The 16,080-nt window shown below is 47.5% G+C and overlaps 1 protein-coding gene across 1 annotated transcript in view; it reads right to left on the bottom strand.

Annotated features, from left to right (window-relative positions):
- Positions 1 to 3,242: 3,242 nt before the first annotated feature.
- Positions 3,243 to 16,080, bottom strand: part of KIF13B (kinesin family member 13B) — a 124,382-nt gene continuing 111,544 nt past the window's right edge. The window contains 2 exon segments of the mRNA XM_081001252.1: positions 3,243 to 8,428; positions 10,405 to 11,422. Of these exon segments, the coding sequence (XP_080857378.1) occupies positions 8,160 to 8,428; positions 10,405 to 11,422 (1,287 nt within the window). The 3' untranslated portion in view covers positions 3,243 to 8,159.

Genomic DNA, 16,080 nt, shown 5'->3' with positions numbered 1-16,080 from the left:
TAAAAAGTTACACAAGTGTTTTGGGGGTCAGTATTATGACCAATTTGTTGCACTGGCTCCCGGTGGAGTACAGGATCAGGTTTAAGGTGCTGGTTTTAACTTTTAAAGCCCTATATGGCCTAGGACCCTCGTACCTACAGGACCGCCTCTCCTGGTATGCCCCACAGAGGACCTTACGGTCTTCAAACAAAAACATCTTGGAGGTCCCGGGCCACAGGGAGGTTAGGTGGCCTCAACCAGAGTCAGGGCTTTTTTGGCCGTGGCCCCGATCTGGTGGAACGCTCTGTCCCAAGAGACTAGGGCCCTGCGGGACTTGACATCTTTCTGCAGGGCCTGCAAGACAGAGCTGTTCCACCAGGCCTTTGGCCAGGGCACAGCCTGACTCCCTTCTTTGGCAATCTTCACAGAACTCTAGCCCAATGGTTGCCATTAATTTGATTTGAACTGATTTTATAATGAACTGATTTTATAATGTATCATTTTACTGTTGTTAGCCGCTCTGAGCCCGGCTTCGGCTGGGGAGGGCGGGATAGAAATAAAATTTGTTATTATTTATTATTATTATTATTATTATTATTATTATTATTATTATAAAAAAAAAGCTCTTGTGACAGCTTTAGGGCACTAAAATATATATTACTGTAAGTTGCACGAGTGACGACTTCGTTGGCGAGTGGATGTAAGGAGGAAAATTTCCAGGTGGGAGTTGCATGGCAGCTCAATGCAAAAAGATTGCAGCTGGTGCGAACGAGAGCTTAAACGCATGTTAAATAGGCACACATTTTTTACAGCGGCAGATTAGTGATAATTGCGGTGGTGATTGCATTAACACAGATAGTGAGCTGGGGAAGCATTTGCAGGAAGCAGGTTGGGCACAGAGAGCGAGCTTTAACAGAAGCCTGGCTCTCGATGACGCACCTAGTCCAAGCTTGGCTTAGCCTGGTGCAACAACGCAAGAGTAAAATGGGCTGGGGAAGAGCAAAGTGGCTGTGAGCTGCTCTCCAGAAGGATGTGCGCATTCCTGGTTCCAGCAAACCTGCCTTTGGGTTTACTGTCATGTGTGAATGAGGCTATGTGTGGGTCCAGCTTGGGGCTTTGACACCTATAAAGGATGGCCACTGTCAAGTCTCATGCTGGCTTCACGATTTCTCCAAAGTCCTGGCATTTCTTCAGAAGTCCTGGACTTCTTGCCCTGCACTCTATTAAAATATTGATCTATTTAAAGTAATTTAGGTAGCCATGTTGGTCTGATGCAGTCAAAATAAATAAATAAATTGTCCAGTAGCACCTTAAAGGTAAAGGTAAAGGGACCCCTGACCATTAGGTCCAGTCGTGGCCGACTCTGGGGTTACGGCGCTCATCTCGCTTTATTGGCCGAGGGAGCCGGCATACAGCTTCCGGGTCATGTGGCCAGCACGACTAAGCTGCTTCTGGCGAACCAGAGCAGCGCATGGAAACACCGTTTACCTTCCCGCCGGAGCGGTACCTATTTATCTACTTGCACTTTGACGTGCTTTCGAACTGCTAGGTTGGCAGGAGCAGGGACCGAGCAACAGGAGCTCACCCCGTCGCGGGGATTCGAACCGCCGACCTTCTGATCGGCAAGTCCTAGGCTCTGTGGTTTAACCCATAGCGCACCTTAGAGACCAACTAAGTTTTGTTCTGTGTGCATGCACACTTCTTCAGATACACTTATACCCAGAACAAACTTAGTTGGTCTCTGAGGTGCTACTGGACAATTTTTTAATTAAAACTGCATCAGACCAACATGGCTACCTACCTGAATCTAGAATCATGGAAGGCAGCACATTAAGCCGCATGAAATGGAAGTCCATCAACCTCACAAAGAAACTTGCACAGGTACAGACTGCTATCTCCTTTCTGACTAAATGCAAGAACCTGGACATTATACCTAAGGGTCTTAGAATTAAGAACCCTCTACAGTCCACCTATCCTACTGAATATGCAAAGAAACTATGCCACACTTTCTAAAGAAGCTGCTCAAACATCTGATCAGCATTCTGTACTCTAAAATTAACAATAATAATAATAATAATAATAATAATAATAATAATAATAACAATAATAATTTATTTGTACCCCATCCATCTGGCTGGGTTTCCCCAGCTACTCTTTGTGGCTTCCAACAAAGATTAAAAATACATCAAAATGTCACATATTAAAAACTTCCCTAAAACAGAAGCAAATAAAGGAGGAACTCTCTGCACGGAACAGCTCTACAAGGAATCACCCTGTGTATCTTAAGAAGTGAGCATGCACATGAAAGCTTATACCCAGAACAAACTTAGTTGATCTCTAAGGTGCTACTGGACAATTTTTAAATTTATTTAAAGTAAAATGGTGTCGCAGTGCATGTGTCTGTATACTGCAATTTCACAGGTACATGGAAGTGTAATGACCCACAGTCATCTTGAGAACCTCCTGACAAGTTTCTATCCCCTATGAATAAAAGGCGCAGTGTTAGGAAAGCTTGCTGAAGTTGTAGAATCAAAAAATCAAACCCAACCCCCTGCAACGCAGGAATCTTTCAGCCACGACCCTGAGAGTCACAGTCTCATGCTCTACTGACTGAGCTCTCACTGAAAGCAAAAAGTTTTTAGTGAATGGGGAGGAGGGTTAGAGCAGGGGTAGGCAAACTAAGGCCCGGGGGCCGGATCCGGCCCAATCGCCTTCTAAATCCGGCCAGCAGACGGTCCAGGAATCAGCGTGTTTTTACATGAGTAGAATGTGTCCTTTTATTTAAAATGCATCTCTGGGTTATTTGTGGGGCATAGGAATTTGTCCATATATTTCCCCCCAAAATATAGTCCGCCCCCCCCCAAGGCCCCCTGCTGGAAAAGTTTGCTGGCCCCTGTGTTAGAGAGACACTTCAGTTCCCTGCGCAGCCACTGCTATATTTTCTGCACAACTAGCAAAAACTTTGGAGTGAATTGGGCAAGGGAAAGAATAAAAACATGCTCACTTCACGGATCACATCCAGGACAATAAATTAATCTGGATTTCCTTCTGAAGCCCCGGGGTCTGGCCAGGTGGTCCTGTTTGACTCCTCCACTGATGCCTATTTGCTTGAGTTTCCTTATCCCAGCAGATTTGCAGTGCTTTGGCCAGGCAAGCAGGCTTCTATTCTTATTTATTTATTTATTGAATTTATATCCCGCCCTATACCCGGAGGTCTCAAGTCTGGGAGGGTGGGAGAAACGGAGCGAGCGAGGATTCGAGGCTTAACGTAAAGGAGGTGGTTTTATTTTAGGTAACGTACATCATGTCAAAGGTATGGTACAATATTACAAGTTTAGTATGATACAAGAGAGCATTAAAAACTTTACACTTCATTACAATTTATCTTTGGATTTTTAGCGCATTTTAAAAAGGTACAACCAACAGACACTTCTGAAACCAGCTAAACATCCGTCCTTTATATACAGTCTCCCTACATTTACAAAGAAGTAAAGATCACAACACAAATCAACGGAAAGTAGTTAAATCTGAAAGCCCGCTCCCCTCCCTAAGACGGGAGAGAGAGAGTTAGTGACCCTGGAATCATGACCACATGGGGACGCATTCTGCACAGAGCCAAAGTTGCCACCTTGGCAAACGCCTCTTGTGCTCATGTGTAGTGTTTAAGTGTGTCTGCGGTGGGGGAGCAAGGATCAGGCCGCTTTCCCACTCATGCATATTTGGGATGAATTTGCATGTTAAATCAGATCACCCAAAACATCTGCCCGTGACTCTTGCCAGGTAATATTCCCACTGGGTGTTGCCTCCTTGGCAGCTACCATTCTATACCCGGTGCGCATACACACAAAATGGCGGCAGGTTGCTGGCGCCGCCACCTTGGGTGGGGCCTTTGGCCCCAGCCCTGGGGAAACTGGGGAGCTCTTTCAGAGATGCTGGAACGAGACATGGCCATGGCAGAGCTGGCTGAAGAAAGGCAGGGCTGCATCGCAGCGGGTTGGGCTAGATGACCCGTGGGGTCCCTCTTCCGACACGACAATTCTGCGATTCTACTGGGACGCAGCCTGCTAATGGAGCTGGTGTCGATGAAGCGCTCCAGCTGGAAAGTGGTGCTAAAGAAAACCTTCCACATTTCAAGATGATGACAACAGGGAGGTCGTTCCTCTAAAACCATCTCTCCAGCCAACTTGTTGGCCCTACAGACCTGGGAGTGCCTGCTATTGTCTTAAAAGCAGGACTGGGGAACCCAGGGGCCAGGGCTGGCTGAGACTGGTGGGTGCTGGGAGTCCCATTTGGAGGGTCAGAGGTTCCCAGTCCCTGGATTAGTGGGCAAGCCAGCTGTCAAACCGATAAGGCACAGTAGAAGGAATTGTGGCTTGGTTAAAAGGAAGCCAGAAATACGAGCCACTGGGGCAGTGTCCCATGTGTTCAGCACCCCCAATTCAACTATATAAAAGCTTTCGATGCAAGCAAAGTGTACACAGCTGCAAACCCAAGAAACTGCCCTTTTTAAAAAGTATTTGAACTTCAAAGTCTTAGCGATGGAGAATTCTACGGTGGACCCATTGAACGTACTGTAGAAACTCTTTGCTCCATGATTTAAAAAAGAAAAAAGGTTATTTTTTGGAGGCAGAGGTCCTAGGAGACGCCTATCTTTCAAAGCCTGGTTCCACATGCAAATTACATGGGGAGTTGCAACGGCTGGAGCAAGCTTGCGTTTCCTTGAAAAACAACTTGCCAGCGGCGTTCTGGCTTAAGAGCTGCCGCAATTTGTTGGAAAAAGCAGACCTGTTCTGGGTTTTTTTAAAGAGCAGTTAACGCAAGACGAAAGGAAAGGACGTTACGTCTTGTTGAAAAGACAGGGGGCATGATCCAGAAAACCGCACGAGTACCCACAGCAGGGTTTCTAATTGCAACAAGCCGTTTTATTTCACTGTCTCGAGTCCCGTTCCCAATCATACTTGAAAGCCATTCTTTACGCAAAGGGCTCTTGAGATCGGACAATGAATTAAATATAAAAGGAAGGGCGAAAGTGTCAAAGGGTTAGAAGGAGGCTGCCCCCGAGTCAGAGAACCGCAAAGGCTTCAAGAGGCCTTTGCCAACTTGGTGCCCTCTAAACTGGCTGGGGCTGATGGAGGCTGTAGCCCTAAGGAATTGGAGGGCATCAGGTTGGTGAAGTCTGGTCTCAAAGGCTTACGGGTTGCCAACAAAACTTGCCCAACCAGCGCCCTTTCCCCTTTGTAAAGTGCATGAAAAGTTCTGGCAAAACCCAAGGGCCCTGACGGCAGGGAGCGTGGCAGGTTTACCTGCCAATCGAGCCTCAGCTCACCTGGGATTGCTCACACATGCCGGAAATAAGAGGAAGGTAATGGTAAGTTCGTTAAGGATGCCCGTCGCCGCGGTGGGAAAACTGTTGCCGCTTGCGTTGTTCAGCACAGCAGCCCCGAGGGAGGACTGCAGGGTGTAGGAACCTAATGTGGAATCCTAGAAACCTCCACTTCACAGGCAAACTACTGGCCCTCATTGAGTCACAAAACCCAGCAGAACCAATTTCAACGGGACTCAGGTGGGCTTAATCCTGTAAGGATCACGACTGACAGGTTTGAAAGATTCCCCTGCAAAACTTTATATATTTTTTTCTTTTTTCAATAAAACCCTGCCTGGATATTAAAACACCTAGATTTGGGCACTCATTTCATTTCTCTTAAGCTGTGCTGGGGGGCAATTGTACCCCGTGTGGAACATTTCTCCTCCAGTTAGAAAACCGCGAGGAGGTGCTTAAGACGCAACGGTGAAATATCTTCCTAACCCCAAGTGTGCTTTATTAAAATTCCCAGCGGGGTGGGGGGCATAGGGAACCAGTTGCTTTTATACTCCAGCCCCCCCCCCCCAGTGCTGGAGCTTGGCTTGCTCCAAAGACACCCCCTTTCTGCGCTGCCACCGTCTCTTACGCATCTAAAGCCTCTGGGTTTTCTTGATCTACAGAATGTCCAAAGAGGCCTTTAAGGCTCCTTTCTCTGTAGTATTCATTTATCTCCAGTCCCCTTCGCCCTTTGTAGTGGTGCATGCATCACTGAAAAGAAAATGCGCTGAGTCTTCCTTTTCTGTCTGTCTAGAGAAGAGCGCCCCCCCACCGCTAGCTGTGGTTGCAGGGGGTCAGTCTAGAGGACCGCTTAGGGCCCCGGCCAACTCTACTGCTCTATGATGCCACGTCAAGTCTGCCAGTTCTCCGCTTGGCGCCTGCCTGCCCCTCTCCCCTCCGTCTTCCCCAGCCGACCATTTCCTGACCCACATGGCTTCTTATTTGAACATCACATTTGCGCGCCTTCCAGGGCCAAATGAGAGTCCAGTCGGCAGGGGCATCTCCTGCAAAGGAGATACAGGAACCTGCTTTCTGCCAAGTCAGGCTGTTGGTCCATTGGATTCTGTATTGTCTACACTGACTGGCAGCATCTCTCCAGGGTGTCAGGAAGGGGATAATGCTGCCGACTGAACCTGCTTGCAAAGTGCTCTGCCCTTCCTTCCTAATCGTCCGCACATCCTTTCGCATAGGCTTTTCCTTCCGGCTGGATGATTAAGGCACAACTTGGCTGCGCAACCAGGAAGGAGAGAGGAAGAACGGGGAGGCTGCGTGAGAAAAAGTCGCCAGCAGAACTTACATGTACCCACAGCTGAATGCAACGGTGTTTGCCCACGGGATATCCCAGAAATTTTGGAAGGGGTTCACGGCAGAAATGAAGGATTGACAAGGAGCAAGGTCCACTCGCAAGATTACCGCCGCGCATGCTTGCGGGAGATACTCTTGCAGAATGGGGGGGGGGGTGAGGAGGACCCCCTGCGAATGCACCAGGCAACCGGAAATCAGCTCCGAGTTTTAGCAGGCCATTGCTTGTGTCTTGCCCTTTTCAGTGGGGAAGCATAAAACAGGCAAGGTGGCCGACTAAGGCAGCTCAACAGACATGGGACCCTTACAACCTCCTCTGTGCCTTCAGCTCAAAAGAGGGTTTTTTTTTGGGGGGGGGGTTCTAGGCTGCTGGGAATCTGTGAAAATTTCCCTGCTTCCACCTGCGGCTCAGGGGGTTGCATTGAGCTGAGCGAGCCGCAAAGCGGTTCTGTTCTGGGCTCAACTCAGCCGCAGAAACTACACACCTCAGTCCGATTGCCAGCTTAAAATCTGGAGAGACGTTTTAATTCTTCGACGGGAAGGAGAGCAGTTGAGGGAAACCTGCGTGGAGCAGTGCAAAGAGGCTGGTGCAAGCTGGCGGGCGGCGGGCTGATTGCAAATCGCAAGGGCTGTGCTGCTATCATTCTTTTAGCAATAAATAAGAAATAAATACCATAGATTTTTTTGGGGGGGTGGGGAAGAGATGGGGGTGGGAATCTGCTTTACACACTGATTAAACGTCAACGCCGCAAAGGAGGAAGCCCCCCAGAGACCAAACTTTCAACCAACCGTACTGGAAACTGGTTTCATAAATACAGTAGCACCAGAGGGTATGCCGAAATAATAAATTCTAAAAACCCAAGCAGGGTCTCAGAGAAAAGTCTCTTTTTCTCCTTTAAATAGAAAAAGCACTAGAGCAGTGTCATCAGCTAGATGCAAGGTGTCTTTGCTTTTAAAGATTCAGGCATTTTTTTTGGGGGGGGGGGAGACAACCCACCACCCAACTGGCTAGCCCCCCAAAAGCCTCGTCCCAGTGCAGCGAGGGGCAATACCTTCCCAGCGATGCCGGCAAGAGGGACGAAAAGACCAGAGACTAATAAGCCAGGCACTGTTTCTCTGAAGCCGCCATCCGCCAGGACACACAAGTCTCTTCTTCTCTCTCCCATGGTTTAAGGATGAGGCCCCGAACAACAGCACGTTTGCTTAAAAAAGAGGCTCCGTGAACATTGCCTCTTGCAGGAGGACTGGAAATCTGTGAAGTCACGACGGTGGATGGCTTTTTTTTAAACCTCACCTGGCAGGGGGTGAAGAGAGGGATGGAAAAGGGACGCAGTTTGCATCAGGAGCGGCATGCCGATACCCCTTCATGGCAAAAATTCACCCGACGACCCAAGGAAAGAACGAACGCACACACCCCCAGGCCCTGCAACGCCCTGACTGCCCCCGCCGTCTTTGTTTAGTTGTGCAAAGTAAGGCCGCTCTCGAGGAAGTGTCTGATTCTCGCAAGGCAGTGCTCCGCTCAGTTGGCCCACGACTTCCGGTTCTCTGCGTTCCTGGGGGTCTTTTCCACTTTGGCCAAGGCGGTCAGGGAAGCGAGGTTGGAGGCCGAGCCCGAGAAGGTGCCGCTCTTGCGCTGTTCAGGGTTGCCCCCGCCCTGCAGTCTCGTCCCGGCGCTTCGGCGCCTGGCCGGCCCCGTGGCTTTCTTGACCCGGCTGGGCTTCACGAGGAGCCCGTAGCCTGGATTGCACTTGAAGTATTGCCGCCCTCCGATCGAACCGTCGTTCTTGCCTGGGGGGGGGGGGAGAGAAAAAAGAAGAGGTTTTACAAAGAGAAACTGTTGTCCAAAATGTATAATTTATGATCCCCTCTATATTCTCTATAGGGACGCAGGCGGTGCTGTGGGTTAAACCACAGAGCCTAGGACTTGCCGATCGGAAGGTTGATGGTTTGAATCCCCGCGATGGGGTGAGCTCCTGTTGGTCAGTCCCTGATCCTGCCCACCTAGCAGTTTGAAAGCACGTCAAAGTGCAAGTAGATAAATAGGTACCACTCCAGTGGGAAGGTAAATGGTGTTTCCGTGCGCTGCTCTGGTTCACCAGAAGCGGCTTAGTCATGCTGGCCACATGACCTGGAAGCTGTATGCCGGCTCCCTCGGCCAATAAAGCGAGATGAGCGCCGCAACTCCAGAGTCATCCACAATTTGGCCTAATGGTCAGGGGTCCCTTTACCTTTACCTATATTCTCTATATTGGATAAACAAGCCAAACCCTACGCCAAAGGATAAATGGACATAAATCTGACATCAGGAATCACAAGACAGAAAAACCAGTACAAGAACACTTCAGTCTCCCAGGACATTCAATGAAGGATCTCAAAGCAGCTGTCTTGTTACAAAAGAATTTCAGAAATAGACTGGAAAGAGAAGTTGCTGAATTGCAACTTATTACCAAACTTAAAACCATGGAGAGACCTGGTCTGAATAGAGACATTGGAGTCTTATCTCATTATACATGATAAAGTTATTTTTGGCCATCTCATCCCCTGCTTTTTCCTGTAAAACCAATTGCAGTCGTTAACAGTCAACTGGTTTACCACACCTATCAGCCAAAATCACCCATTCCCAACACCCTTCTGAGTAATACCCCTCCCCACCCTCTCACTATATATAAGGGTCTGGGGACTTTCAGTGTATCTGAAGAAGCGTGCATACACACGAAAGCTCATGCCAAGAACAAACTTAGTTGGTCACTAAGGTGCTACTGGAAGGAAAATTCCAAGTGGGTCTGAACCTCAGTGTTTAAAATCCATGATAGAGGATATGGATTCACAGATCACGCTAAGGGTGGCCAGGTTTTGCAGCCGCAAATTTAATACAGCGGAACCTCAGCATTTTTCCAATAGATTTTGCCGACCGTCCATTGATCCTTGGTTTTTGAATGCTTCGGAAGTCGAACAGTCTTCCAGAATGGATTGCGTTCAAAAGCCGAGGTTCCACTGTATAAATAAATTACTGAACAATAAATTACTGAAATTGTGGTTGGCCTAGGGTGCGGTTGCTTGTTTGTGATTGGCTGTGTTGAACTTTGTTTTCGTGTGTGAGTGGGGTGGGTGGTGCTTTTGAATCAGGTTAGCCATATTGATTCATATGCTGTTGGTGGATTCTTGTCGTTGTCTTGTTGGGCTGTGTATGTGATGAAGGGGAGCCATACCAGGGTGAAGGTATCGTCTTCCATTAGTCCCCGTGTCAGTTTCAGTTTATTGGTTAATTTTTCTAGTAAGGCTGTTTCCCATACTATTTGGTACCATTGGTCCATGCTTACTCCTGACAGGTCTCTCCAGCGTCTGGTTATGGTGTTTCTGGCTGCTGAAAGTAGGTGGGTTATGAGTTCTTTGTGGTATGAGTGGGCATTATTGTATTGGAATATGTTTAGTAGGGCCAGTTCTGGGGTGATTTCTAATACTTGCTTAATTATTTTACATATTTCTTGTATGGCTGTTGACCAAAATAGTTGGATTTTGGGGCACTCCCACCACATGTGGAGGTATGTGCCTGTGGAGGTGCACCCTCTCCAGCATTTTGGTGAGGTTCCTGGTCGTATTAGCGCTAGTTTCCTTGGTGTTAGGTACCACCTGTAGGTGAGTTTCAGAGTGAGTTCTCTCCTTCTCGTTGATATGGAGGCTTCCTCCGTTCTGAGGAAGCGATTCTGCCCCGAAACTGGCCACCACCCAGCAAAGCACCCCATCACCTCCCCAGCCACGCTTACCTGACGGCATGTCCAACTCAACTCCCACCCAGGTTCCCTCCTGGAAGTCGGTCGGCCCGACGTATCTCACGGTCCCGGTCTTATTCGTACCGACGGTCACGTATTCTCCCTCCTTCAGCCAGTCCGGGACCTCGTTGGTTTCTTCCGAGTCGGACGTGGCGTCCGGCTTCTCCTCGGAGGCACCAGTCGCTGTGCCGTTGTTCTGGGCGGGGCTTTGCGGGCTCCACCCCTCTCTCTCCTCTCCCGCCTCCTCGGAACTCGAGAACCCCGCTGGCTCTCCTCCCAGCATGCTGGAGAAAGACCTCAGCTCCGACGTCCGGACTCTCTGGATTTTGAACGGGGAGCTCGTGACGCCGGGCTGAGGCAATGGCTCGGCTAGAACCGGAGATCTGGAAAGTCCTGCGTCGGGGAGAGATTTGGTCGCCAAAGGGGGGCTCCGAGCTGCGGAAGCGCCAGGCCGCTGTGTCGCGCACGAGTCGTTCTTTGACGGGGAGGAAGAAGGAGGGCTATCCTCGCTTGGCGCGGCGGAAGAGGCCATGGGCTTTGGCTTCGAGGTGCCGTCGTTGTGCCCTTGGTCTCCGCCACCCTTAGTTCTTGCCTGGTCCGTTTTGTTAAGGCCGGGGGTGACCGGGTCATCTCTCGCTAGAGGAGGGGCACAAGGCTCAGGAGACGAAGCGAGACACGGTTTCACCAGCACATCCACGGCGGCCCCAGTCTGGGCGGCTGGAGCAGGCTGTGTCGTGTCGCTCGCGGCGGGCGTCTGCCCACCGGCCGGGAGCTGGGTGTCGTTCCCCGGCGCGAGCGCCTCGGAAAGGGTGGCCGTGGAAACGCTGTGGGAGAAATAGCCGCTGGACGCCTCACTCAGGGGGCTTGGCGGGCCGTCCTGGGAGTCCTGCGCCTGAATATCGGCCACGGGCGGCTGCGGAGGCACTTTGGGGGTCCTTTCGGGGGTCTGGTCCGGCTCCGCCAACTGTGCAGCCACCTCAAAGGGCTCCTTGGCGCCTTCCCCTTGGGAGACCTAGAGCACAAACAGAGATGCCAGAGTTACAACCTGTTTAGGAAACAGCAAAGCACCGAGAAGGTAACAAAAAAATATAGGACATAATGCAGTGGTACCTCGGGTTACATATGCTTCAGGTTACAGACTCTGCTAACCCAGAAATAGTGCTTCAGGTTAAGAACTTTGCTTCAGGATGAGAACAGAAATCGTGCTCCGGCAGTGCGGCGGCAGCAGGAGGCCCCATTAGCTAAAGTGGTGCTTCAGGTTAAGAACAGTGTCAGGTTAAGAACGGACCTCCAGAACAAATTAAGTACTTAACCCGAGGTATCACTGTATACAATTTGAGGATTGGGAAAAATTGTGGAAAACAGATTTAAAATTTACAGACTGTTCTCTTTTGAAAGAAAATTACATGAAAATGATGTATAGATGATATATAACACCAATACAGATAGCAAGAATGTATAAAACTGGGTTAAACATATGTTGGAAATGTAAAGAAAAAGAGGGGACCTTTTGCCACATGTGGTGGGAATGCAGAGAAATTTTTAAAAATTGGGTAATGATATATAATGAACTGAAGAAAATGTTTAAATTAACATTTGTAAAAAAACAATCCAGAAGCATTTTTGTTAGGGATGGTAGGAAAAGACCTGCCGAGAGAATTTATTTATGTACGCTCCAACGGCGGCAAGAGTCTTGATAGCACAAGGATGGAAGAACAAGGAAACCCCGACAAAAGAACAGTGGCAAGAGAAATTGATGAATTACGCAGAACTGGCGAAACTGACATACAAATTGTGAGACAAGGACAACTGTGACTTCAAAGAAGAATGGGAACTTTTTACAAACTATTTAAAAAGACAACAAAATGAATTGGACTCCTCGGCAGGTTTTGAATAAACATACACAAATTTATTGATTGTTAATATAATAGATAGATAACTTTAGGATATACATAATTTTACAATATGCAGAGAATAACATGTACTGAGAAATCAGAGAGAGGAACTGAGGGAAGTCTTGGGGGAGGGGAAAACAATGAAGATGATATGTTTCAATAATTTATGTTGAAATTCTTAATAAAAACTATTTATAAAAAAGAGAGAAGGTAATAAAAAAATGATATATCAGGCATGTCCAACAGGTTGATCGCAATCTACCATCAATCGCAGGGGTGCTCTAGGTTGACCCCCCCCAAAAAAAAATTTATTACACCGAGAAGGTAATAAAAAATGATATATCAGGCATGTGTTGGGAGTCACAGAATGCTGTGTGAGATAGTAAGTCTGCAGGCTTGAGTTTGCTAGCTGATGCAACTGGCTGATGGAATCAGCCTGCAATACTTTCTGTGTCAGAAAGACTCAGCAGTAACGTGCTGTCAGTTGATTGGCTGTCCTCGGTTTAAAAGGGAAACCTGTCCAGCAATAAAGGTGGTGGTGTAGAGGAGTGTGGTCAGAGAGAGAGATAGATAGAAAGGTCTTCCTATTTGCCTTAAGGTGCAGCCAGGTGCTCTGTTTGACTGTATGAACTGCTTGTGTATTATAGCCTGTAGATATTTATATATATAGCTCACAATAAATATACTTCACAGAAGAACCTGCCCTGTGGAACGCCCTCCCACCAGATGTCAAAGAGAAAAATAACTACCAAACTTTTAGAAGACATCTGAAGGTAGCCCTGTTTAGGGAAGCTTTTAATGTTTGATGCATTACTGTATTTTAATATTTTGTTGGAAGCCACCCAGAGTGGCTGGGGAAACCCAAGCAGATGGGCGGGGTATAAATAATAAATTATTATTATTATTATTACTATTATTATTATTATATAAGAACCTGGAACTCTTGAGCATTTCTGCTAAAGCGCCGCGGAGAATTCGCAGCAGCATGTCCAACAGGTCAGTCGCAATCTACCACGCAGTCTCTTGGGAGTTGGACGTGCCTGTGATGTATAATGAATCAAAAAAATGTTTTCAATAAATTTATATATAAAAAAACCGATAGCTTTTGTATTGGGAATTGTAGGAACTGATATTCCAAAGGAGCAGAAAAGGCTTTTATGTATGCAACGACAGCTGCACAGATGCTATCAGCCCAGAGATGGAAAGAAGATAAAGTCCCTACCAGAGAGGAATGGCAAATTAAACTGTTGGGACTCTGTCGAAATGGCAAAACTGATCGGGAAGATCAGGAACCAAGAAGACCAAAACTTTAACAAAGAATGGGGGAAATGTATAATTTATCTTGGAGACCACTGTAAGCAGATGGAAACATTAGCAGGAGTGCAATAACACTTGTAACCTAGCAAGTGCTATGGAGGTAATGGATTTATATAAAATATGGATTATTGAAAAAGATGCAGTAGAAAAGGTTTAATAATAGGACTCACAGAGGGGAAGGTGGGAAGTCCAGAGATTTGGAGGAATTTCCAAATGTGTATGTGTATGGTTGCATTGTTATAATTTTATACTTTTAAAATCAAATAAAAATTATTTCGGGGGGGAAAGGAAACATGAAAGCACCTGTGGTTGGCTTGCTGGCAGTATTTTTAATGTTCTTTGGCAAGAAGAGGAGGAATTAAAGAACCTCTTAATGAGGGTGAAAGAGGAGAGCGCAAAATATGGTCTGAAGCTCAACATCAAAAAAATGAAGATCATGGCCACTGGGCCCATCACCTCCTGGCAAATAGAAGGGGAAGAAATGGAGACAGTGAGAGATTTTACTTTCTTGGGCTCCATGATCACTGCAGATGGAGACAGCAGTCACGAAATTAAAAGATGCCTGCTTCTTGGGAGAAAAGCAATGACAAACCCAGACAGCATCTTAAAAAGCAGAGACATCACCTTGCCAACAAAGGTCCATATAGTTAAAGCTATGGTTTTCCCAGTAGTGATGTAGGGAAGTGAGAGCTGGACCATAAAGAAGGCCGAAGAATGTATGCTTTTGAATTCTGGTGCTGGAGGAGACTCTTGAGAGTCCCATGGACTGCAAGAAGATCAGACCTCTCCATTCTGAAGGAAACCAGCCCTGAGTGCTCCCTGGAAGGACAGATCCTGAAGCTGAGGCTCCAATACTTTGGCCACCTCGTGAGAAGAGAAGACTCCCTGGAAAAGACCCTGAAGTTGGGAAAGATGGAGAGCACAAGGAGAAGGGGACGACAGAGGACGAGATGGTGGGACAGTGTTCTCGAAGCTACCAGCATGAGTTTGACCAAACTGCGGGAGGCAGTGGAAGACAGGAGTGCCTGGTGTGCTCTGGTCCAGGGGGTCACGAAGAGTCGGACACGACTAAACAACAACAATAGAGAAGCGGAGGGAAAAGGCAGGCCTAAGAGGGAGGCTTCGCCGTGTATGATCTAAGTAAGCCCGGTTTTCTCTTTCCCATGGCTCCTTCTGGGAAGCTCCTAAGCAGGGTGTGTCAGCTCAAAAGCCGGTCTGGGCGATATCTGGGGTGGGAGGAGATGCTTATTGCACACAGAGACACTCATACCACCTGCAAGAAAACCTCTGGTACTTTGGAAGAGAAAAAAAGGTCATCTAAGGCTTTTGGGGGGTTCTTTGTTAAGTAATTGTTGCCGTGTCGAATTTTATTATGTTATCATTTCCCTCAGTGGGTCTTGGAAAAGGCTATTCCGAGCAATGCTTTTTATAAGGTTAGGTGACACCAGGGATGAGTTCATGGAGCCAAAAAGAAGTGTGAGACGCCCGTCTTGGCCAAACATTTCTCAATCCCTGGCCTCGAGGGACCAATGGCTTATCTGCATTTTCCACAGCATCTGAAGCTGCCGTCTCCAGCGTGACAACTTCAGACATCATCCCTGGTCGTCCATCAAAATCCCCCTGCCAATTTTTTAATTTTAAAAACTGAGAGCTGGGAGCGGAGGGGATTTCTTCCTTTTGGCTGCTTTTATTATTTTACAGTGGTTTTTTTATTTCTTTTTGAGGAGGGCGGACTTTTTTGTTTGCTTTTTTTATTTGAGGGCGGTGGTTCTGAGCATTGCCAACTTCTGTGAAATGGGTATTTTTGCGGTGTCCACATGTGTTTCTTAAAGCTCCAGATGCGCTCCAAAGAGTTGGGGACTGTCAGCAGGAGGCCCAAAACATTTTTCAAAAACCTTGAGACCTTTTCTTAACACACACACACACAAACACACACATAGAAAGATTTACACGAACAGGCCACAAATCTGCGCAGCATCCTCTTACATTTCGTAATTCAAAATGCTCAGGCATGCTCCCATTACAGAAGCTGGAGCCCAAATGATTCACAGAGAGTTAGCAACACACGCCGGTGAGATTGTGGATTATCTGAACTCCCGGTGCATTAGCAGCCAGTTTTGCAAATAGCCAATTTCTTCCAGAAAGGCCTGGTAGGATTAATATACAAATGTATGGAGCACAATAAATATGCCCCCTATTATTTACCGAAATATTATTTATATTACGGGAACGGGCACCTGCTGTTTGAAAAGGGCGATTTATGTGAACGGGGAAAACAAGCCAGATCTATAAGTCTCTCCCAGGTATTTGGCTTAATTCGCTGGAAGGATAAATCACTCGTGCGAAAGCCAGGCGCCAGGATGCACAGAGTCCCGCGCTCCAAACCCAGAGCCCTTTGCAAATGCGTTAACTGCGGCAGGACAAACCTGCAAGGTACAGAGTTAATAGCACCTGCTAA

The sequence above is a fragment of the Podarcis pityusensis genome, assembly GCF_964106645.2.
Source record: "Podarcis pityusensis genome assembly, chromosome: 3".
NCBI lineage: Eukaryota > Metazoa > Chordata > Lepidosauria > Squamata > Lacertidae > Podarcis > Podarcis pityusensis.
Note: the sequence above shows the minus strand (reverse complement) of the source record. Positions and strands in the feature narration are given on the sequence as shown.